The sequence below is a fragment of the Drosophila montana genome, unplaced genomic scaffold (assembly GCF_035044405.1).
Source record: "Drosophila montana isolate Dmon_TW-CO22-7 unplaced genomic scaffold, ASM3504440v1 contig_2496_1, whole genome shotgun sequence".
NCBI classification, from domain to species: Eukaryota; Metazoa; Arthropoda; class Insecta; order Diptera; family Drosophilidae; genus Drosophila; species Drosophila montana.
Genome location: NW_026997364.1, coordinates 36990 through 61846, shown reverse-complemented (window position 1 = coordinate 61846; position 24857 = coordinate 36990). Strand labels below are relative to the sequence as shown.

Sequence of the window (24857 nt, the reverse complement as noted above, 5' to 3'; positions counted from 1 at the left end):
TCAGATTTCGTTTGGCTCATTAAAGAGAAAATATATATAATAGAAAATTTGTAAAACCAATATGAAAGAGGCTTTCTAATTAAACAGAAATAAGCCTGCAAGTGCAGCACACACGCACACCCACACCCGCACACACACACACACACGCACACAAGCACACACAGTTGATGTTTATAAATAGTTCCAGCATATGCCAAGGCGAATAAAAACCTTGGGCCATGCGTTCGAGATAAATAAATATAACCAAATAGTTCCGATTACGGAATCAAGTGCAATATACAGATAAACATATGTATATGGAAAATTCCAGGTATACGCATCTGATAGTCGTACGTTTGTATTATGAAGTAAATAATGCTTGAATCAATTTAAATTTGCCATGAATTGACTTTTGTTCGGGCAACAAAAGGAGGTAGCTGTCATAAGTAAAGAACCCAGATTAAAGAGAATCTACAGTGACGGAAAAACTAGTAGGTATGCGTTCTATAAAAACGCAACTGTCCCGTATTTGTATCTTTTTAGTTACTATATACTATATACTATGCTATGATATTTAATCGCATTTTATGTCGAGATTTTGGATTATGTCAGCTAAAGGAATTCCATTTCGTAGAAATTTTCTTTTATATTAGCCATTTTTAAGATAAGCTTGTAATTGCTAAGGTATTTGCATATGAGCGGAAAGAAAATGTTTTCCTTTCAGGTTTTAGTCCTGATTGACACTTTGCTCCGTTGGCTGGTCTAATTTGAAGGATCCCATCGTGAAAGCGGGTCCATCCCCTAGCAGGACGTGTCTGTTCACACAAGAAGCGATCTGTCGCTGAACTTGCATAACTTAATTTACTATTCTTTGCTTAACAATATAACAGTCGGAATTAATAATAGTATATATGTATGTAGATGTGTATATATGTACATGCATCTCGTGTGCTGGGGGCAATTGAAGGTACTTACCACTTAATCTTTCAAAAGTCATATAAGATATTATGTTTCCCCTGCTTGGGGTGCGCAATGCAATCTCACGAATTAGATAAGGAAGTGTATGAAGAAAATCTTCTCTCCTCTCAACACACGTTTCAAATTCTCAACGTTTCGATTTGAGGCTTTTGGGTCTCTGTCTCGCTCTCTCTGTTTCTCGTCCACACAGATGCCTGCTCGCTTTTGTTTTGATTGGGATCGATGATATATAAAAATATATATATATATATATATATTTATATATATAGAAAGGTATTTATATGCTGGTTAACCGTGATTGTTTTGTTGTGCCTTTGTTTTTCTTTTTTCTTTTTTTTTTTTTGCCACGTGAGAATTTTCCGCAACTGTAAAAAATCGCTTCGCGTTTTGCGATGGCCGCTGGCAGCGCTAAACCACGCGAATTGCTTTTGGTTAATTATTGCTGTTCGCTTGTGCAGCTGCTGCAAAAACTCTGCAATGAAATTTAAATATATATATTATATAGTTGTTTGTTTGCGCTCATCAAAATCAAAATACAATAACAAATATTTTCGACTGCATTGCAATTAATGATGCAAAATGTTGAACAATATGCAAATGTTAATGGCGCATGTTGCCCAACAGGGGGCATTCCTCAGCTGTTAATTTGCTGTTGTCTTTTTCAGTGTGCGTGCGCGAGTTTGCGCATGTGTGTGTGTGCCTCGATCAATTTGTTGTTGTTGCTTTACGAACAACGAAATGAAACGAAACGTGCGCAGTACACTAAAAATATAAAAACGTTTGGGATATTCCTCTACAAAATAATACTTAATAGCGTTTGCAAAATCACGCACACATACATAAGCAAAACGGCAATATTTGTGCGTGTGTTTCGTGTATTTGTTTGCGAAATTGTTATTGACTCGTTATCTTTTCAGATAGTTCACTTGCTACTTGCTAAGGGGGAGGCCCTCTCGAAAAGTTAAAAAGTCGACAAGATATAACGCCAACAGTGCACGTAATTTTAATTTGTACTGCACACACACATACACTCACTCGCACACACACACACACACACATGCACATGCACAATGAAAGCAGCCACGCCATTTAACCATTTTTGAGGTTGTGTCTGCCACTCTGCGTTCATATTTTTACCTTTGTTTAATATCGCAAACAAATACAGATCTTCAATACAATGATTGCATAGAACGTTGGCTTTTATATACGGGTTTATAATGCGATTTGCAACTGATTTTCCACGGAGATACGACGACAAACTGCTGTGCACTATTAGTGATGTACAGAAAGTAACAAACTATCGATAGATCAGATCAAAAACTTTAGTTTTGGAGACATCGCGTAACGGGTAACGATGCATCGCATAGGGATCGGCATCGAGTGTTGATATTCGAAAACAATTTTTAAGAATATTGAAAATAACGACATTAGGTTAGGTTAATTATGGTCTGTGAATTGCTTCAAGTATAGAATATAATGCGATCAACAAGTGATTAGATTAAAACATGTACGTATTCAATTTATTATGTTTTCATAGCACACTGTTTTTGCTTAATTGTGAGTGAGATAAATTGGTTTAAATTACAACTAATAGCTTAACTAGTCACCTTAGGAAGGGAATGTATTTGGCTTTAGCGCCTTAGTTAATTAGAAGTATTTCATAGGTTATTTTCGATTGACTGACAATAGGCATGCAAAATATCACAAGAGCAAAATATATTTCGATGACGATTAACTATGTACCGATAAACTCCAACACTGACTGTTATTAGAAACCAATTATTTTACATAATTCTTTTGATTGTGGAAACTAATTTGTTTCTGTGTGTTTTATACTAAAACAATTATATGCGACAAATTGATTCTTCAAAGAGAGAGATAAAGCAGAAGATTTTCGGCAGCAGCGCTGCTACGTCGAGGATCACCTTTGCCCATTGGTTGATTGTTATTGTTTTTGCCGCCATATGATGCAAAGTGTGACCGTGCAAACGAAGGATATAAATCCTCAGCCAAAAAACTCGTTCAGTAAATGCAAACTTATTGCTTATTAACATAGAGCGAGTTTGAAATTATAAATTATTAGCCTGGCTAAAGCGAATATAGAAAAAGCCCTTGATTAATTGTAAGCGCCATATGTTTCACCAATGGCAACATTTAAGTATTGCAATTTTAGTCAAGAATCGATATTTTGTACTCATTTCGATACTTGCGGCACCGTGGCCGGCAGCGTGTTGTCATATGGTTTAAAAAACTGAATATTTCTGATTGTTTGCGGAGATAAACACGCTGTTGCATTGAATTGACGCCATGCCCAAGGAACAGTTTCGCGCCTCGGCGCTAAACAAGAAAATGTAAGTAGCTGGGAGTGGCTGCCAAGTGGGGCGAATTGCGATTTGTAATGGTTTTGCTTTTTGCGGGCACAGCTCACATGTGCAGTTTGGCATTAGCGGCGCCGACGAGATCCAGCAGGAGTCACTGGTGCGCATCATATCGAAGAATCTGTACCAGGCACAGCGTCAGCCGGTGCCCTATGGCGTCCTGGATCGCCGCATGGGCATCAGCACAAAGGATGCGCTATGCGAGACATGCGGCCAGGGTCTGAACGAGTGCATCGGCCATTTTGGCTATTTGGATCTGGCCCTGCCCGTCTTTCACATTGGACACTTTCGGTCCACCATAAATATACTGCAAATGATATGCAAGACGTGCGCCCATGTTATGCTGAAGGCTGAGGATCGTGCCGCATTTGAGAAGAAGCTGCACAATCCAAATTTCTCATATTTGGGCAAAAAGGCGCTGCACTCCCAGATGCTGGCCAAGGCCAAGAAGGTGACCAAATGTCCGCATTGCGGTGCAGCCAATGGTGGCGTCAAGAAAGGACCCGGTCTGCTCAAAATCCTACACGATCCGTATAAGGGGCGCAAAAAGGATGCCGTCTTCACCAGCCACATGGACCAGATGTTGCGCTCCACGGAGCTGAATCGGGATCTGAACCTAACGCTGAGCAACTACAGCGCCGCCGAGGAGCTGACACCTCTCATGGTGCTCGATCTGTTCGAGCAGATACCCCAGAGCGATGTGGCGCTGCTGGGCATGTGCTCGCGCGGTGCCCATCCGAAGCATTTGATAGTCACACGCGTCTTTGTGCCGCCCGCCTGCATACGGCCGTCGGTGCTGTCGGAGGTAAAGGCCGGCACCACCGAGGATGATCTCACAATGAAGCAGAGCGAGATTTTATTGATTAACGATGTGATACAGCGTCACATGGCCACCGGCGGTAAGATAGAGCTAATACACGAGGACTGGGACTTTCTGCAGCTGCACGTGGCGCTCTATTTCCACAGCGAGATTAGTGGCATACCCTTGAATATGGCACCGAAGAAGACGACGCGCGGCATTGTGCAGCGCCTGAAGGGCAAACAGGGACGCTTCCGGGGCAATCTGTCGGGCAAACGTGTCGACTTTAGCGGCCGCACCGTCATCTCACCGGATCCCAATCTGATGATCAATCAGGTGGGCGTGCCAGTGCGCGTGGCCAAGATACTAACGTATCCGGAGCGCGTGAATCCGGCCAACATACGGAAGATGAAGCAGCTGGTCCGCAACGGACCCAGCCTGCATCCGGGCGCCAACTATGTGCAGCAGCGCGGGTCCAGTTTCAAAAAATACTTAGCCTATGGCAACCGGGAGAAGGTCGCCCAGGAGCTCAAGTGCGGCGATATTGTGGAGCGACACCTGCGCGACGATGACATTGTGCTATTCAATCGACAGCCCTCGCTGCACAAGATGTCGATCATGTGCCATCGCGCCAAGGTGCAGCCGCAGCGCACGTTCCGTTTCAATGAGTGCGCCTGTACGCCGTACAATGCGGACTTCGATGGCGACGAAATGAATCTGCATTTGCCGCAAACGGAGGAGGCACGCGCCGAGGCCCTGATACTGATGGGGAATCAATCGAATCTGGTGACGCCCAAAAATGGCGAGATTTTGATTGCGGCCACACAGGATTTCATTACTGGCGGCTATCTGCTCACCCAGAAGGAGGTGTTTCTCACCAAGGAGGAGGCCATGCAGCTGGCCGCCTGCTTTCTGGCCAACGAGGACTCGACTATGCGCATCCAAATGCCGCCGCCGGCCATTTGGAAGCCGCGTCGCCTCTGGACGGGCAAGCAACTGTTTAGCCTGCTGATGCGGCCCAACGACGACTCCAATGTGCGCCTCAACATGGTTAACAAGGGTCGCAACTATGCCGGCAACATGGATTTGTGCGCCAACGATTCCTGTGCGTATGCAGCTCATACATTTTTATTGCCTATTGTTATCTATTTAACTCCATGTCCGACTCTTTCAGGGATACACATACGCAACTCGGAGCTGATGTGCGGCACCATGGACAAGGCGACCATGGGCTCCGGCACCAAGCAGTGCATCTTCTATCTGCTGTTGCGCGACTTTGGTGAGGCCTTTGCCACCAAGGCCATGTGGCGTCTGGCCAGGGTGCGTATGAATCTCCCTCTCCCTCTCTCTCTCTCTCTGTCTCTTTCTCTCGCTCTCTTTCCCTCTTTAAACCATTTAACAGTTGTGTTAACAGCTTGTTAACATTTTGTATGCCCTTGCAGTCGGTATTTCAATTTTGGCAAGCAATGTGAGAGCCTTAGAAGACATTGGTGCTAAATAAGAGCCACATTTTGAACGAGATCAACTGCCGAATCGTTATAGCCATGTCCATTTATCTGTTTGGCAAAGAAAAGGGCGCCTATTTCTGCACTCTGTCCCTTTGCTTATGTTAAAGCTGCCAACTATTTGTTGAACATTTAGTTCTTGTCGCAAATTAGCTTTGTTTATTACGTTATCACAACTAAACTAAACAATTACGAGCTTTAACAAGCTCCTTTAATTATAGACAAGCAAATATCCGCATTTTATCAAGATATTATATTATAGTAGGATATTTTGTCAGAGGGCCTTTAGCCGTGCCCACTTCTAAGACTTACTGTTCCTCGCATACAGCTTAGAGTCACATATCGATTGTCTAGCCTATCTATGTCCGCTTATAATTCTCAAACAGTTTGGGCATTAACGTTTTCTTAATATCGAAAGTGCCTAATAAAGCGCGACTATTTCCGTTGTGTACAGTCGATAACATTGATTCGATAACAAGTATATTTAAGCCTTGGCTTTAAACCAAGCACATATGCAATCAAAAAATAACCCTCTTTAACAATTACAAAAGCTAAAATGAATAAAGTAAGAACAGTTTCCTTTGATTTTTGCTTTGCTGTGCAGCCCACTCGTAAGCGATAACGATAGCCCGCGATAACAAGGCAAGCAAGTGAATCCGATAACAATGATATCGATATCGATAGTATAAATGAAAACATCGGCTGAGGAAATACCTGCTCGAGTGATTTTTCAGCCGCAGCTGTTCGTTCGATAAACGATAACAGTGGTATCGATAAACTTGCTATCGCTAGATATTTGAAAGCAAGTAAAAAGTCTGTTCGTTATCAATTGATTAATCGCTATCAATGGATCATTGATGAGCGAAAATTAAAAACGTTAATGTCAATGATAGTCCAGAGTAAAGAATCGGCTGTTGCTTCTGAACTGACAACCGGAACTGGGCCCTTGGCGCAGTCGATGACGATAACGATAACGATAACTCGATAAGAAGAGACTTGAAGATAATGCTCAATTGTTCTAGAATGGTTTGCATCAAGGCACGTGGAACCATGAGTTAGGGGCGGGGTGGAGGGGCTCGTCTATCTTATCTGGGCTGGGAATTCGTTTTTGGTTTATTCGAGTGGAACATTTGCGCTTTATTTGCGAAATAGAAGGAAATGGATCAAAAATAGAAAGATAGAGAAAGAACAAAAACAAACTATCTCATGCATGGAATCTTCAGCTGAGGGTAAGGCCCGTCGTCTCCGCGATATAGTCGAGGAACGAAGTGATCCGCACATAGCCAGACGGATAGCCGGCGGTGCACTGATCCTCGGCCACAAACGAATTAATGCCAATCTGTATCCAGCCGCCCGCACTGCTGCTGTACACGATTAGCGGTCCGCCCGAGTCGCCGCTGCAGGTGGACATGTTGCTGCCCGCATTGCCCTCCGCGCAGATGGTGGAGTCGAGCACGACGCCCGCCCCGAATATGGTCAGGCACTTGTCGTTGGCGATGATCTGCACCTGGGCGTACAGCAGCTCCTGCGAGTAGTCCAAATACTCGTCGTCGATCAGGCCGAAGCCCGCGATGGTCGCCTGTGTGCCCACATAGCTGTTGGCCGACTGCGAGCTGGACACCAGCTGTATGGGCTGCACGCTGCTGGAGAAGATTAGCGGCTGGGGTAGCTGCACCAGGGCCACATCGTTGTTCATCTTGTCATTGTAATTGGGATGCACGAACAGCTGGGTGGACGTCATGTTCAGCGCCTGCTCGGCGTTCAGCTCGACGGTGCCGAAGACCAGATAAAGCGAATCCCTGCCATAGGCACAGTGGCCGGCGGTGAGCACCCAGCTATTCGATATGATCGAGCCGCCGCACAGCAGATCGTCCCATTCGTCGCGCTTCAGTATCACCTGCCACGGAAACTGTCCGGCCGCTGCACGCTGACCCGAGATGATCCGGCCCTGCTGTAAATGCGAATCAATGTACTCTCGGCAATCCTCTAGACCTTTGCACCATATTAACACCTACAATGTCCAGTTGTTGTTCGGCTGCTGCGGGCGCTGCCAGCGCCGGCAGCACCGACTCCAGCAGCAGCAGCGCCAGCATTGTGCACTCCACTCCGTTGCCCAATCTTTTCAAGCCACGTTTTATCCTTCGAACAACTTTCATTGCCTTTTTTTTTAAATTTTTTTTTTGGTAATTTTTCTCTTTCTCTGCGCGCGTTTGTTGCTCGGCTTCGTCTGCGCCGCGTTGCGTCGATTTTCGCAATTATATGCTGCCTGCATGCAGTCACAGTCCACCCCCGCCCTCTCCCTCTCCCGATCCTCCCCTGCTACTGCTCTCGCTCGCTTGGTTGTCTTTCTGTACAATTTGTTATTAACACGGCCTGTCGTGTTCTTGTTATTTGGCCAGCTCGCGTCTCCCAGCTCCAGATAAGATTAATTACTCACACGCCAATTCTGTCACACTGTCTCTGTGCCGCTCTGCTGGCGTCGCTGTCGACGTCGCTGTCAGCTGGTTAAACTCACTTTGCCCTTTGCTCTTCTCTCTCTCTCTCTCTCTCTCTCTCTTGGCAATTCCTTTTGTCCAACCTGGTTAGCTCTTATCACTGATAATGCGAAGCGCTTGCTCTGCTACACTAAACAGCATAATTGAGTTGCGTTTTGGCTCAAAATCTGCTTTGTAGACTCTCTCTGATTTCTTAACTTCTCTCTTCCTACCTCATCTAACCTTTTTTTTTATAAAAAGAGGTGTCACAGATTATTTGCATATTAGTTTTGACTCTCTATACTCTCCTATATTTTCTGTTTCCCATACAATCAATCTTCAGTAGATGAGTTGTCTAGTGCACGAATCCAGAGTCGAGTCCTTAACAGCATAAAACTCTATTGTCATTAGGGGACAGTATTATATTTATCTATATAATGTTGATTACCACATCCCAAACACACTTGTCTGGGATTCGAACCTGGGTCCAACGTTGTTCGCGTGCCTGAATAATTGGATTACTTAGACAACTCATCTACTGGGGACTGCTTTACTTTTGCCACAGATCAGCCCTGTAAAAGTACTATAAAATCCAAACACAAATATAAACCCATGTATTTGGACAGTTCGGCTTCGAAAGCCTGTCGAAATTATATCACTAAAGATGATCTATTAAACCGTTTAGCATATATTCCAACTCTCGCTACTTAAATTATTATCAAGCCTTGCTAAAGGACGCAAGCTACGAACAAAACGTTTACGAATGCCGCGCAAAGCGGAAACGAAAAACTCAATATTCTCTGGCGAGAGAGTGAATGTCTTAGAGCGAGAGCTGAAAAATGAAAAACTGTGTCGTGAACTGATTTTCTATTCAATATTAGGTCAAATTCATTTGTAGACTCAATCTTGCAGTCGAGTGTAATTTAATTAGCTCACCTGCCTGTCGCTTGTATCAACCAATTAAATGGCATACAACGAATTATTTACGTGCTAAGCACCAGCTCCTCGGGCCCCTTCGACCGCTGTCGCTGCTCTGTGACGGGGTTTATCAGAATCTGGCGATGACTTTCGCCAGAATTGTTTCTGGCGTTAGCCATGACGTGACTTAACGGCCTTGTTATTGGGCCTTAATTTTAACAAGTACTGGGAATTCACCAAAGACTATAAACTATAAATAAGTCTTTTGTTTTTTTGCTTGCAGATCGCATCGTATTTTATACAGAACCGCGGATTCTCCTTTGGCATCAGCGATGTGACGCCCAGCGAGAAGCTGCTGCACCACAAGCAGATCCTCTTGGAGCGCGGCTATGCCAAGTGCAACGAGTACATCGACAAACTGAAGGCGGGCACCCTGCAGTGCCAGCCGGGCTGCACGCCCGCCGAGACTCTCGAGGCGGTTATGCTGCGCGAGCTGTCTGGCATACGTGAGCAGGCGGCCAAGACCTGCTTTGCCGAACTGCATCCGACAAATAGTGCCCTGATCATGGCACTCAGTGGCTCCAAGGGCTCCAACATTAACATCTCCCAGATGATCGCTTGTGTCGGCCAGCAGGCTATCAGTGGCAAGCGTGTGCCCAACGGCTTTGAGAATCGTGCTTTGCCGCACTTCGATAGACACTGTAAGTACAACTCGCTGTTAGTTACTCGTTATATGTCACTCGTTACTTTGTACTTTTCGCCTGCTACTCTTCCTTTCGTCGTCTTTAAGATATAACCTCTCTCCTTTACCTAGTTATTGATCCCACATCACTCGTTATTAAATTGTTGTTCAAATATCACTCGACATTTGTCAGTCGTTACTTTTGCCTTGTAGCTAGTTATCGTTACTCGCTGTATTATCACATTATTTCATCTTTCTCATCACATGTCAATTTTTACTCGTCGCATGTCACTCGCTGCTTATGATTGCTAGTTGCTGGTATGTACCATTTGGTACTCTCTATATGTTACTCGTTGATACTTATCACACATAACATGTACCATATTACATTCCCCTTCGTTACTCATTGCATGTTATTTGATGCCTATAAATTACAACGCTTTGGTAGTTACATCTCATCCGCTACTCGTTATCTGTCACTCGTTACACCTTATTGCTTCTCATATTTCACTTGATTACATGGGTAAACTTAAGCAGATGCATACTTATTACTCGTTACATGCTACTCTTTGCTGGTTACTCGCTGTTCGTTACATTTCATTTGTTACTAGTTGCTCGTTACTTGTAGTTTTTGGCTGGTTTTTGCAGGCTACTTGTCACTTTTCACTGGTTACTCGTTGCTCGTTACGTTGCTTGTTATTCTTATGGCAAGTCACTCTTTACTATTCACTCGTCGTTCAATACATTTAATTTGCCACCAGTTGCTCGTTGTCATTAGACGCTTGTTATTCTCATATGGCAGGTCACTTGTCACTCTTTACTAGCTACTCGTTGCCCGTTGCTCGCTACATTTAATTTGCCATTAGTTTCTTTTGGATCATTATATTTAAATTACCACCGGTTACTCGTTGCTTCTTATTCTTCTTAAAACAGGCCACTCGTCACTCTTTACAAGTTACTCGTCACTCGTTAAATCTAACCTTTAACTTGTTGCATGTCTCGTTACACTAAAAACTTCTTTGACATACCACTCGATGCATGTTAAGTTTTTATTCGTCACTCGTTATTGACCACTCGCTACTCGTTACCATTTGATTTGTTGCAGCTGCTATTCCCGCCGCTCGTGGCTTCGTACAGAACAGCTTCTACTCGGGATTGACGCCCACCGAGTTCTTCTTCCACACAATGGCCGGACGCGAGGGTCTCGTTGATACGGCTGTGAAAACCGCGGAGACTGGCTATTTGCAGCGTCGCCTGGTCAAGTGTCTGGAGGATCTGGTGGTGCATTACGATGGCACCGTGCGCAATGCCATCAACGAAATGGTCGACACCATTTACGGCGGCGATGGCCTCGATCCCGTTTCGATGGAGACGCGCAACAAGCCCGTCGACCTGAACCATCAATACGACAATCTGCGCGCCCAGCTGCCCTGCGGCGAGCAGCAGCCGCTGGACGCCAGCGAGATTCTGAGCGTGGCGGAGTCGCTGCTCAAGCAGCCAGAGTTTGTGGAGGCGCGTCTCGACTTCAAGCTGGACATAACGTAAGTCAGTTGCCAGGTAGATGGACGAGATTAGAGAGTGAACCATTCCATTCCGTTTCGACAGCGCGCACTTGAAGAACATCTCGAAGCGCATTGGCCAGCTGCAGCAGCAGTACGGGCCGAAGCACAGGACGTTGTGCAACCAGATCGAATGCCTTAGCCGGGAACAGCTGCTGGAGTTTCTGCGCCGGATCAACGATCGCTACAATCGGGCTGTGAGCGAGCCGGGCACCGCGGTTGGCGCCATCGCGGCGCAGAGCATTGGCGAGCCGGGCACACAGATGACCCTAAAGACGTTCCATTTCGCTGGCGTTGCCTCCATGAACATAACACAGGGCGTGCCGCGCATTGTGGAGATCATCAATGCGACCAAGACGATCTCGACGCCAATTATCACAGCGGAGCTGCGCAACAATATGAGCATGGAGTTCGCCCGCCAGGTGAAGGCGCGCATCGAGAAGACAACGCTGGGTGAACTCTCCTCGTATGTGGAGCTGGTCTGCGGTCCGCAAAGCTGTCACCTGGTCATTGGCATCGATGCGGCGCGCATCAAGGTGCTCGGCCTGCACATCGATCTGGACAGCATCATGTGCAGCATTCTAAAGTCGCGGCTGCGCATCAAGCCCGCCCAGCTGCACGCGGTGCCCAAAAAGTCGCGCATCATGGTGCGCGTCGAGGCGACACGGAATGCCACCATCAATGCCGAGCTGGCACGCCTGGCGACCACCATACAGAACGTGGTCGTTGCCGGCCTGCCCAATATAGCGCGCGCCGTCATCGCCGTGGACGATGCCCATCAGCCGCCCACCTACAAGCTGTGCATCGAGGGCTACGGCCTGCGCGAGGTGATCGCCACATACGGCGTTGTCGGCGAGCGTACGCGCAGCAACAACATCTGCGAGATCTACCAGACGCTGGGCATTGAGGCGGCGCGCACGATCATCATGAGCGAGATCACCGATGTGATGGAGGGTCACGGCATGAGCGTCGATTGGCGTCACATTATGCTCCTGGCCAGCCAGATGACCGCGCGCGGCGAGGTGCTGGGCATCACGCGACACGGCCTGGCCAAGATGCGCGAGAGCGTCTTCAACTTGGCTTCGGTAAGACGGAATCTTCTTCTGCTTGCTTCTTCTACATTTGTTCACATACGCTTCTCTCTCTTTGGCAGTTTGAGAAGACGGCGGATCATCTGTTCGATGCCGCCTATTATGGCCAGACGGATGCCATCAATGGCGTCTCGGAGCGCATCATCTTGGGCATGCCGGCGGGCATTGGCACCGGCATATTCAAGCTGCTGCAGCTGCACGAGGACAAGCAGGTGCCATCGATTGAGCCGACCCTCTTTCATAAGCTCGGCCTGCATCCGTTTGCCTAGCCCGGATAGTATGCGCCTCTAACTCCGCCCGCCCGCCATCATCCACTCAGTTCCTGTGAAATGCCGTAGCAGCTAGTTGTTAGCCCTTAGTTAGTCCACCTAGTTGGGATGTGTCGCCATGTTCCCATTGCCGCCAAACTGTTTTAAGCTAATTCCCTTTACCTTCGCTTCGCTGACCCCAACAGATGCCGAGCGTTAAGTTTAAATTAATAAAGTTGACCATAATCTGTTTAAATATCAGATTTAACATATTTTATATCCTTAAGTCCCGCTGCAGCTACATATAGGTAACCCCAAGGATTGGATGCCCTTGCGGACTTACAATTGATGTACGTTAGATTTAAATGCTTTTATACAAAACTCTATTTCCGAAGGACTTTCTCTTCGGGTAAAGCAATCTAGATGTTGATGAGAATTTACTTAGGTATTGAAAACATGGATCACTGGTATGGTAAATTAATCAGGATTGTCACAAAATGTTCCTATGTTAGCCAAATGTTATAGCAATACGCTACGGAAGATGCCGAGATTTGAACTGTCTGTCAAAAAAGTCTGTGCTTAGCAAAGTTTCAAGACAAAAGCTTCAAAGCTGAGCGACTATTTTGCCTTGAGAAGAACTTTCGAATCGGCTGATCAAGCATATATATATATATATACTTTTTGAGGTTGTAGATTTGTTTTTGCTTTTAACACACTTCGTGACAAAATTATAATATAAATTAATAATTAAAGAATAATGTGCATATAAGGATTGCTTTCTTTTTAGCTATTATCAGCTTCTCAGTCGAAACTTTTTCTAGATTATATAGAAAAACAAATTCAGGGAATTACTTTAAAGCATTTTAATGATAATAGCTAGAACGTGCATATAAGTAAGTCGATCTGCCTGGAGACTAACAGCTTAAAGAAACAACAAATAATTAAAATAGAGTTCGGTCTGTAAGTATATAATACAATATGTTTAATTTGTAATCCTTAAAACCTGAAATTCGTTTCCGATTAATATTCGTGCGACTCTTAATTAATATAATAAAAATAGCTTTATTATAAAATCTGAATATAATTATAAAGGATTCCAGTTTTACAAGAACTATAACTTTACAATAATAATGTTGCCAGATTTAGATGCCAAATTGTTTTTGTATATATGTATGTATGTATGTATGTGTGTGTGCGTGTATATATGTATGTGCGTATATATGTATGTATGTGTGCATGTAAATTGTCTTGTAAAATACCAATAGCAGACCAATTTGTCTTGTTGCGCCGCATATTTAAATAAGAAAACGTATTTATTAAAGCTGCTCTCCTCCTCGATTCTCAAAAATGTAAGTAAGGCTTGCAGGCTTCACCTATGAATTATGCACAGGCGGCTCCAACGCTGGAAGCAGAGGAGCAGGAGGAGCACCAAGGGGGCGGAGCAGGAGGCGTAGGTATGTATGTAGGTATGTATGTATGTATGTATGTATGTATGTAGGTATGTATGTAGGTATGTAGGTATGTAGGTATGTAGGTATGTATGTATGTATGTATGTATGTATGTATGTATGTATGTATGTATGTATGTATGTATGTATGTATGTATGTATGTATGTATGTATGTATGTATGTAGGTATGTATGTAGGTATGTAGGTATGTATGTATGTATGTATGTATGTATGTATGAATGTATGTATGTATGTATGTAGGTAGGTAGGTAGGTAGGTAGGTATGTATGTATGTATGTATGTATGTATGTATGTATGTATGTATGTATGTATGTATGTGCGTGCTTAACTAATTCCCTTCTACTCGATTCTCATGAATTCAAGTAAGCCTCATAGGCTTCACTTCAAGTGCAGGAGACGGCGGCCCTAACATTGGAGGAGGCGACTTTAATTTTGGAAGAGACGGGAGCTTAAACAAAAGAAAAAGCGGCTTTAATCTGAGAAGAGGCGGCAGCTTCTACTATGGTGGAGACGGCTTTAACTGTGGAGAAAACGACAACAGGCGGAGCCGGCGTTCTTGAAGAAAGAAGAAGGCAACATTTTCAATATTGGAGGAGACGCTGGCTACGGTTTTTGCGGAAGAGAAAATTGGTGCGTATTAAAAATTTAACTATGTCTTATTATTATGACAATCGTATATTTTCAAGTTTGTGTGAATGTATTTGTACACATACATGCACATGCAAGTATTTAAATATGTGTCTATGTTGAGCTGAGCTGAACATGAACAAAAAAGTATTTTAAAATATTGCTCTACTACGCGATTCTCACGAATTCAAGTGAGGCTTAGCAAGCAAGCTGTTTTTAAACTTTCTTTTTGTTCTTTCAGGGTTGTTTTTATATAAGAATTCGTCTCCCGCCTACTGATAGATGCTTTTAAAATAAGCGTGTGTAACAGGTAAGTACCTAATTTAAAATATCTCTATGAAATAAATTGTTCGAACTGTTCGCACTAACTAATTGACTGAGGGACTGACTGAAAGACTACAGTGAAAATTTCAGCTTCCTAGCTCTTAAAGGACAACCCGTTTTATATATAGAGATAAATATAGATGTGTACTTCTCCTATAACTATTAACATTCGGAAATTATAAATTTCAGTTACTGGAAGCTAAAATTGTTATAAATATTTAAATGTCTTTCATTTCAAATTTTTATATTAATAAGTTTTCTTTTGCGTAACATTCCCATTAGCGAGGCATCACTGTAACAGCTATATTTATATCAGGAATACTTGGAAATAGCTCAATGCTTGTCAAAGTCATGGACATTGATAAGGACTGAATATGTTATCTATCATTAAATATACCCCCATAGCAAATACGAGCTACCAAATGGGTAATACCCATTATATCCGCAGGTGTAGCTAGTAGAGTATGCACGACCTGAAGACTGAGAATGTTGCATGTGAGTCCTGTAAAACGTTCGCAGATTATAGATTATATTAGCCAAGTCGAAGAAAAGAGTTATCAGGATAAGAATTTTATAGGGTAGCTGCGCCTAAGTGTCCATAGGACAAGACCTGAAAGAAGAATACCCTGTAATCCACAAGTGTGTGGGGCATTTTGAGCACATCCCGTTTGAGCCCAATCAAATACAAAATTTCCATTATTTTCACTTCGTAAATTTATTACATAAATATATAGTATATAATATATATGTAGTTGTATATATATTTTTAAAGGGTATTTGCCTTGCATGAATGTAACATATAGAGTTCTATAATTATAAAAAAAGAAGAAAAAAAAACAATAAACAACAAAATTCGTTCGATATTCCATATAACCTTGCATAAGATAAAAGTTTTCATTTAATAAAGAGATAGTTTTTTGGGGGTTTGCTTAGAATAGGAGCATGGAGCATAATTAAACTACGCAACAAAATAAATGAAGCATAAAATATTAATAATAATAATTAATGGAAACGAAAAAGAAAAATAAAAACCAACTTAAATATGCATATCACAGGATTATTTTTATACAAAGAACAACATTTCAAATAGTTCAATTTTCGATGCAAGATGCAAAAAAAGGAAAACGGAAGAAATCTTAAATTGAAAACCTTGCAAAAGCTTCACATAAGCACTTTAATTTTATTTCAATTATTTCATGAAACTTAAAAACAAAGCAAAACCTTTTCATTATCCCTCGGTCTGTTGGAGCAGGAGCAAAAGCAGGCATAGTTCAGATATACGATAGTATTCCATATGGGATTAGTTATATATATATATATAGATAGATATTGGCTACATTTCCATTTGGGGACTTCTCATGCATATTTAATTGAGCTTAAGACTAGTAAAAAAAAACTCGTTTAGCATAGAGTACAATTAAATATTTCAGTTATTTATGATCTCATCTAGAATTATAGATATATATATATATTATGAATATAGCTAGGTGTATATGAACTATGACTATATAAAATTGTTTACTTTGGGCTTTGGGCTTTGCTTCACCTGCTCGGAGCCGACTAAAACTTAAATTTAAAGAGAGAGTGCGCGCAGGGGTGAGCGGAGGGTGCGGGGGGCGGTTAATAAACCTTTAAATCAGTCACTAACATCGCCATCGTTGTGGGCGTGGCTGGCTGCCGCCTCTGCCGCCGCCTCTGCCGCCTCCCCCTCCGCCAGGGGCTGCCCGTAACCGTTTCTCCTGTCATGAATTAGCATCGAGAGCGTCTCCAGGCTGCGGCGCACCTGTTGAACAGACAGCAAAACTTTGATTGAGCTTTTATTTAGGTTTATAAGTAATATAATAACCAAAACAAAAAGTCTGTCTGCGAGGCCTTTGCTTGATAAGATTATGCAAAATGCTTGCCACACTTTTTTGCGATTGATTTCCCATTTCTCGATTGCATTTGGAAAAGCTTTCGCAATATATTAAAGCTCTTGCCTCTCTCAATGTCCTGTCACAATTTTCTCTTTCAGTTCATTAAAGTTCAAAAACATATTTTAAGCTCTTTTATCTTTCTCTTCTAGTCTAATAATTAAATCCCTTCAAATTTGTTTCTTTTCCGACTTTCGATTGTCCGATCGATTACATTACAGTAAGAGCTTTTACAAAAAACAAAAAGCTCTTGCCTCTCTTAATGTCCTGCCATAATTCTCTCTTTTGATTCATCAACGATTTTAAAGCATAAGCTTTAAGCTCTCTCGTTCTCTCTCTCTCGCTCTCTGTATTTGTTATATCCTCTCATAAGCTTTAAGCTCACACACCCAGCTTTATTAGCAGCAAAAGCTTTCTCTCGCTCTCTCTCCCTCTCTCTGATTTTCTCCCTCTCCCCTTTTCTCTCTATTTTGGTAGCCAGCAAAAGCTTAAGCTCTTTCTTCATATTTGCTTTTATGTTTACAGTTCTTTCGTTTGACTCATGGAAGATAGAGCAAAGCTTTCTCGCAACGTTTCCTTCTCTAACTTATTCTATTTTACTTTCTTAATATCCTTTCACACTTTTTCTTTTCATTCATGAAAGTTTAAATAGGATTTGCTTAAAGCTCATGCGCCAAGCTTTATAAACAGCAAAATCGATCTCTCTCTCGCTGTCTCTCTCTTTATGGCTCTCTCTTAATGGCTTTTATAAAGCTATCTCTCTCTCTTCCTGCTTGATCAAAGTGCTGACAAAACAAGACAGAGAGAGAAATAGAGAGAGAGAAGAGTGTGTGAGGCTTCTCTTCCTTTTGATCAACGTGAACAGCAGCTCGCTCTCTCTCTCTTACTCTTCGCATTACCTGCTCTCTCTCTCTCTCTCTCTCTCTCTCTCTTACTCTTCGCATCTTACAAAAGTATCGTTTCCGGCAATTAATTCGCTCTCACCTTGGATATTTGCTCCAGATTCTTGGATAAAATGTGTTGAGCTTCGGCCGTGCTTTTGTCCTGCAGCTCCTTCTGCCAGCGCAGGGCCTCCGCGAAGATGTCCTCATCGTTGCCCGAACGCTGTGCAGGACACAAGAGAAAGAGAGAGAGAGAGAGTTAGCACTTGATCTTCTGTAGGAGTTGGAGACTGAGCAGCTTACCAGGCTGAAATCGACAGGCGTGTTGTAGAGACTCGTCTTGGCCTCGATGTCCAGGATGCGATAGAGCAGAAAGACGGAGAAGAGGGCCAGCATAATGGCCAGCATGATGCCCAGATAGAGTACGTGCAGTTCGGTGAGCGTCGGCAGCCGCAGCCTGAGATGCGAGCGCACCGAATGCCCCAGCCTGCTCAGATGGCCCCCCTCGGAGCGGGCGGGCACTGTGCCGGTAGCCGCTGCCACGCCCACGCCCCCACCGACGCCCCCACCGACGCCGACGCCAACAACAGTTACGGGCGATGACGAGCTGGACGGCGGACCGGAGCTGGAGGCAGCCGAGGCAGTTGCAGAAGTGGACGCCGATGAGTTCGTGGAGCGGCTGCCAGCGCCGGCCAAGATGAGCACCGCGCCCGCCGCCAGCGTCGGCTCCTCGTAGTGGACAATGGGCGGCGCGGAGCTGCGTATGGTCCCCTGGCCATGGGCCAGGTCCAGTGTGGAGCACTTCGTCTGTAGATCTGCGAGGAGTTAAGAGTTAGAGCGATTCACTGGACTGGCATGGAACACTTACCGGAATGCCTGTCGCTGCCGGGGCGCTGTCGGAGCAGCATCTGTGTATCCAGTTGGGCAGCTGGCGCCGAGGGATCGCGCAGATGGGGCGGACTCTCGTTGCCGCTGATCGAGCAGCTGCTGTCGTCGTCGAGTATATACTCCTCGGTCAGCTCGACGTCCGCGGGCAATGGCTTGGGCAGTATTTCGGCGCCGGTGGCCAGATGGCTGCACACGGTGCACATCAGCCGGAAGGCCGACTCGCGGCTGATGAAGCTGCCGAACACGTGACGTTCATCTGCGGTGGCCACGCCCACAGCGTTTGGTATTATTTTGGCCGTTTTCTCCTTGGAGATTTTCGTCACCGACGATGTGGGAATAACAACCTGTTCAATGTTCAATCCACCGTTAGATGGCGCCACCTAATCGCAGTCTGGCAAACACTCACCTTGGTCACATAGCCAAAGACATTGGAATAGAAGGCGAAATGATCATCCGTTATGTAGAGATGGCCCTGTAACGGTATATCGCCAACTAGGGCGCACGAAAAGTCTACAATTCGCGAGAGAGAGAGAGAGAGAGAGAGATAAACGGTATTAATAGAGAAGTACAGTTATGTTGTGGTTCAGTCAGCTTAAGCTAGCCCAGGCTAAAGTCTACAAAGGGAGAGAAAAGTACAGTTATGTATGGGATTTAGTCAGCTTAAATAGGCCAGGCTAAAGTCTACAAAGGGGGCGAGAATTAACGGTATTAATAGAAAAGTACAGTTATGTTGGGATTCTGTCAGCTTAAAAAGCCCAGTCTAAAAAAGGAAGAGAAAAGTACAGTTATGTTGGGATTTAGTCAGTTTCAACAGCCCAAGCTAAAGTCTACAAAAGGGCGAGAAAAGTACAGTTAAATAGCCTAGCCCTAAGGTTATCATTGAATGTTTCTGAGCCAAATCTTGATTTTTCACGACAAATGTTAAGAAATCTTTTCTTATTTGTATGCCCTTGCCGAGGGTCGAAATTCGAATGCCCTCTAAAAAGCAGCTGTAGCACGTAAGTTGTCAACGGGAGGCGCCACCTGGCGGCGAGTACTTACAATTGATAAGCTTCTCATCTTTGGAGACCTGCGAGAAATGCCGATGAAACTTTTTCACGCGCGAACTGGAGACTTCCTTGCGCTTCTTCTCCTTGTCGGTTGGCGTTACGGCAACTGCGCCGCCTGCAGCTGCTGATGTTGCCGCAACGCCAGCGCTGGCAGCAGCAGCAGCAGCGGCGGCGGCGGCGGCGGCGGCAGATGTTGAGGAGATCGCTGCCACCGCCGACGCCTGCTGATCATGTTGTTTGGCCGTGTTGAGGCCTTTGCCCTGGCCCTGGCTAAGGGTTTGACTGTTCCGGGGACTGGGGCTGGGACTGCTGGCGAGGCTCTGGGCGCTGCCGCTCGACTGCAGCGGTCCGACGGAGCTGCTGTAGCTCTGGGGCAGGGAACTGCAAGGTGGCAGAGAGAAGAAAAAAAAGTGGTTAATTAAGTCTACAAGTTACAATTGCCAAGAAATACATATTTCAATCTATGGAGAGTTTAAGTTTTAATCCAAGCGAATTGGCAACGCCAATTTGAGCGGGGTGGCAACACTCAACGAAGTCTAGCTGCAGTATGGCTAGGCTAGGTAGTTAAACTGCCTCTTAAACTTTGACAGGTGCTTGTGGAGTTTGCTTAATGCGATATTAAACAGCTTAACTAGCTGTCAAGTTGCAGATTTGACAATCGATTGTCAAATGTTGATCGTAAGTTAAAGATGTGACAGTTAGTTAATTTGTTCTGCAAATCAACAAATATCTCATGCTTCTTAAAGCACATCGAAAGCTATTTTTATAGCTTTTGTAGACAAGTTTCATTTTTACCTGTTCATTTCTCTCAGATCCTCTCACTCACTCTCTCTCTCTCTATCTCTCCCTCTCTTTCTTATATGAGGCTCTCATATAGAAGACACGTATGAGTAGGCTGCGCGAGCTTTTAAGCTCTGTCATTGCACGCTTGGCTATGCAGGCAAAAGCTCACTAATACACACACACACACACATTAACTAATACTTAAGCACATGCAAGGATTGTAAATTAAGAACAGCTGATTGTGATTGTGTCCAATTCGACAGCTTTATCGGGCGTTAGCTTAAAGATACACCAAATGCCCGACCATGGCCACAGACTTTGACAAGGTTCGGGAAGCCTTTTAGATAAGGCTTGGGCTTGTCGAGAGCCTCAGCTTAGCTTCATCTGCCTGGCTGGCGACGGGTTAGACTAAGCCAAGGTAAGGCCAATCGATTGGCCATCAGAACTTTACGATGGAACATGGGCAACTGGTGGAATACCTTTTTACGGTTTATGGCCCAATTGAATGCAGTAAAATTAGCGATACGCGGCCCACGGGGAAAGGCTAACCGTGGCCAGCTACTCGACTCGACTCGACTCGAGATAGACAACAGGTGTAAAAGAGCGATCGGGTAATGTCAACGTCACGGCTAATAAGTAAATGTTAAAACGTGATGATTAGCTATTAGTATACCCTGTACAAATTGAAAATGGCAAAAGGAGGGTATACAGGCTCTGTGCAAATGTATGCAACACACAAAAGGCGGCATCTTTGCAGCTATAAGAGCTTTGGATTTGAAATTAAATGTATACACATTTTCAATATTATCGATAAATATCGATTTTGAACAAAATATTTTAGTCAAAGAGCAACAATTGCAAAAGCTAACTTTGAAATTAAATACAAATAAATTTTTTCTATTAGACGCGGAACGATATCCTTTGCGATTTACATACTATCGATAAATGTCGATTTTGAAGTTTTATTTTTATTACAGTTCAGGAATTATAAGAGCTACAAGCTTGAAATATAATTTATAATTGTTCGTCCATCATACGCAGAACGAAATACTTTGAAATTTCCATGTTTTCGATAAATATCGATTAAAAAAAAAGATATTTTAAGCATAACTCAGGAGTTATAAAAGCTAGGAATTTGGCATGTAGCTTCATCTTTTTCGGACACCTTCCCTATTGATTGTGAAAATCACAGCTGTGCCGTGCACAGGGTATCTGCTAGTCGGGCACTCTCGATGGGAGCTTTCTTGTTCTTTTTAGTTTTTGTTTTTGGCTGGTGGAATCGAACATTGATATATTGAGAGAGCTTATCGCCAGACGAATGAGTCGATTTATGGTTAGAAGCTCATGACAGTCTAAGGATTTACAATTGACAAGTCTCACGCTTTATCTAGCCCGCTCTCTCTCTCTCTCTCTCCCTCTCTCTCGCTCTCTGTCCGTCTGTCGCACCACGCTGTCTCGGATCATAATGATCTAATATTCTGAGCTAGCCTACCCCCCATGAACACATTCCAAAATAAAGACTGATAAGGTGTCAAGGGCTGTCTTATATATTTACTTTTTATCTATACCACGAAGCGGCGCATGAATCAGCCGAAGCGTCGGCTCAGCAGCCAATCCCCGGGAGGTGACCGACCTATAATAGGTGAACCTTAGTATATATATATATATATAGGATAAAGCTGTCCAGTTTTGCCGATAGGCGGCATTTAATCTTTTAAGGGTTTGGGGTCGGGCAACTATAAGACTAAACTGGTCTGAACTCTGGCTGATCGTTGAGTCATCTCGTCAAAATGTTGTCATTGTTCAACAATAAACGTGTTTTTTTTTTTATTTTCTTTTCTCAGTCAAAGGTTCGCAAGAAGCCAATTGGGTTATCGGGGAAATGTCAAGTGCCGGGCGAGTATTATGAAATATGCTCCGGCTCTGGGGAAAAGATTGCGGAACAAACAAAGAAAGCGTTTAAATATAAGTCTTGCAACAGACTTACGTAATTGCGTTACGAATTGCGACTCTCTGTTTGGGATATCAATGGTAATGTTACGTTACGTAAGGCTGTTACGTTATTGTTACCATATACCACAGGGCACAATGTTAACTCTTTGAATATATGGAAAGAGGTCTACCAAGAACAAAATCTGAACACTTTCTTTTCAGATGAAAGAATATACTTCACTTAAATCCCATTATAATATATATTTGTACCATAAGCGAAATCTGGTAATGTTCTTTTAGGATCGAAGAAAAATATACTATTACTCAAATAAAGTATAGTAAAGATGAGCAGATATTATTCTATAGAATGCCCCAACTTCCCATAAGTTGAATGAAATAATATGAATTCAGGTAGAACTAGAATTTAGTTTCAAACTAGATCAATTTACAAAAACAAATTTGACTTTTGAAGGAAATATTTATACATTGAAAGCTTTGCTAACGGATAGTATGGACTTATAGTCTAATTCCACTGTCAACATTTCTTACATTTTTTGCGAGTGTAAAATTTGTTGCCAGTGTGAAATTTTTTCATTTTTCACAAGAGTCCATTAAATGGAGCCCCTATTTCGAGGCCGAATTATTTGACTTTTGGAAGGAAAACTTTACTTTACGTTGATCTCAAACCGATCAGCTGTTTATTTCAGGAATCGGTACTTTTGTCATTCATATGTTACCGACAACTGACACTTGCCAATGGAATCGCAGAATGTGAAGTTTGTAAATGTAACATATTTTGAGCATATCGGAATCGGGCTATTATTCTTAAGTCTAGTTAGTTAAAATTGCCAACCTTATTTTTCTATTACACTTTTTTTAGCAGGAAGAAAGCTCTAACCGCGGGCTTTTACTCAAACGAGCTTTTACTGTATTTCATCACAAATTCTCATTTTTGCGTGTTAAATTTCTAGAAAAAACACTTAGCAAAGGATTTCAATAAACATTTTAGATGAATTTTCTTAAATATTATTGAAATGTTGAATAAAAGAAAGAAAATTAGAAAGTGCCAATTCTATTTTATATAGAATTCGCATTTCTAAAGTTAACAACTGAAGTCCGCGCTTAGGGCACAATTTCAATGTTCTTTACTACGTCATCATCATGATGAATGCACCGTTCTTATACAACCTTCATCGTTGGAGTAACTCTTGGCTTTCCAAATCTATGCAAAACAAACGCAAATTCGCTTCACTTAATCATTTTCAAGTCAAGCCCTTTTTTGCTCTAGTTCTAATTCTGTTTTCAAGTGAGGCTCCAATTCGCCCTATTTGCATATCGAATTCGCTGTGCACTTACGGCGTGGAATTGTAGTGTTGTTTAAGCTTGGCATTCGCCTTTAGCCGCTCGACGCCATCTTGTGCGCTGCTCTCTTTTGTAGTGCGCTCTCGCAGGCTGCTGCCGGCGCTGTTGCTGCTGCTGTTGCTGTTGCCGTTGCTGCCGGATTCGATGAGGGACATGCGTTTAAATGTGCGCGCCACGGTGCGTGCGCCGCCGACGACAGCGTCGCCGGCAGCATAGACAAAGCTGCGTTCGCGGGAACGGGAAAGTGAGCGCGCGTTGTTCTTGCGGCGTCTAACCACCGGCGGATGTGTGATATTGTTGTAATCGTTGCTCTCGTTGAGCGCATCGTTCTCAATGCTCTCACTGTTGTTGTTGTTGTTGTCATTATTGTTGTCATCAACAACGGGCGCTTGCAGTGAATCATTCGCCGCGCTGCGAATATCAACGCGCCCCGTCGCTGGCGTTCCCTCGTCCGCGGCAAGATCCTGTTCAAAGTAGACGCTGAGTCGGCCATTGCTGCGCGGATTATCCCCTACATTCATTATTATTTGCTTTACTTAAAATTTGTTTTAGTTAGACACAGCACCAACAAGAACAAAAAGAGAATACATATATTGAAAACACGCGCTGTCGATTGCATTCGTAATGCAACCAGACACTGTAACTGTAACCGAAGCTGTGACTGGGCAAAAGCAATAGAACTGTCAACTGTCAACGGTCAACTGGTAACGGTGCTTTTCTTCTTGTTGCTCCTCTTTGTTTTTGTTATTTATTCTGTTTCGGATGCGCCGTCGCCGTCCGTCGCTGGTCGTGTTGTGCGCCAGCTTCTCGCGTTAACTGAAACGTTTAACAGCGCCGGCAACAGCAGCAGCTGCCGTTGGGCATTTACCATTGCCATTGCCGGCGTCGACGTTGCCAGCAGCAGTAGCAGTAGCAGTAGCAGCAGACGCAGCAGCGTCGGCAGCGACTGCGCTGTGCCGTTCGCCGTTTGTTTATAACACGCTTCAGTCCGGGGAGCGCAACAACAACAAGGAGCAG

The 24857-nt window shown here is 43.8% G+C and overlaps 3 protein-coding genes across 10 annotated transcripts in view; 1 reads left to right on the top strand and 2 right to left on the bottom strand.

Annotated features, from left to right (window-relative positions):
* The first annotated feature begins 3156 nt into the window (after positions 1-3156).
* Positions 3157-12867, top strand: Polr3A (RNA polymerase III subunit A). Its single transcript, XM_064682768.1, has 7 exons — positions 3157-3308; positions 3381-5239; positions 5309-5454; positions 9315-9732; positions 10819-11254; positions 11319-12357; positions 12426-12867. The coding sequence occupies exons 1-7, from the start codon at positions 3265-3267 to the stop codon at positions 12630-12632; spliced, it is 4149 nt and encodes a 1382-aa protein (XP_064538838.1). The 5' UTR covers positions 3157-3264; the 3' UTR covers positions 12633-12867.
* LOC135428692 (brachyurin) lies at positions 6746-7845 on the bottom strand. 2 transcript variants are annotated; one of them, XM_064682778.1, is made up of 2 exons: positions 7655-7845; positions 6746-7587 (listed from the first exon to the last, which is right to left on the bottom strand). In XM_064682778.1, the coding sequence occupies exons 1-2, from the start codon at positions 7793-7795 to the stop codon at positions 6859-6861; spliced, it is 870 nt and encodes a 289-aa protein (XP_064538848.1). In that variant the 5' UTR covers positions 7796-7845; the 3' UTR covers positions 6746-6858. The 2 variants fall into 2 exon arrangements, with proteins under 2 accessions (XP_064538848.1, XP_064538847.1); XM_064682777.1 differs by having other exon boundaries at positions 6747-7590; positions 7655-7837.
* Positions 12868-16168: 3301 nt separating the features above from the next.
* The window catches only part of LOC135428665 (GRAM domain-containing protein 2B-like), a 44329-nt gene continuing 35640 nt past the window's right edge, over positions 16169-24857 (bottom strand). For 6 of the 7 annotated variants that reach the window (XM_064682742.1, XM_064682745.1, XM_064682740.1 and 3 more), the window contains 6 exons: positions 19756-20144; positions 19121-19224; positions 18695-19058; positions 18130-18641; positions 17930-18049; positions 16169-16815 (listed from right to left, as the gene is read on the bottom strand). In XM_064682742.1, the coding sequence (XP_064538812.1) occupies positions 16669-16815; positions 17930-18049; positions 18130-18641; positions 18695-19058; positions 19121-19224; positions 19756-20144 (1636 nt within the window). In that variant the 3' untranslated portion in view covers positions 16169-16668. Of the gene's footprint in view, positions 16816-17929; positions 18050-18129; positions 18642-18694; positions 19059-19120; positions 19225-19755; positions 20145-23834; positions 24648-24857 lie in introns of those variants that run through there. The other variant, XM_064682744.1, reaches the window with a different exon arrangement.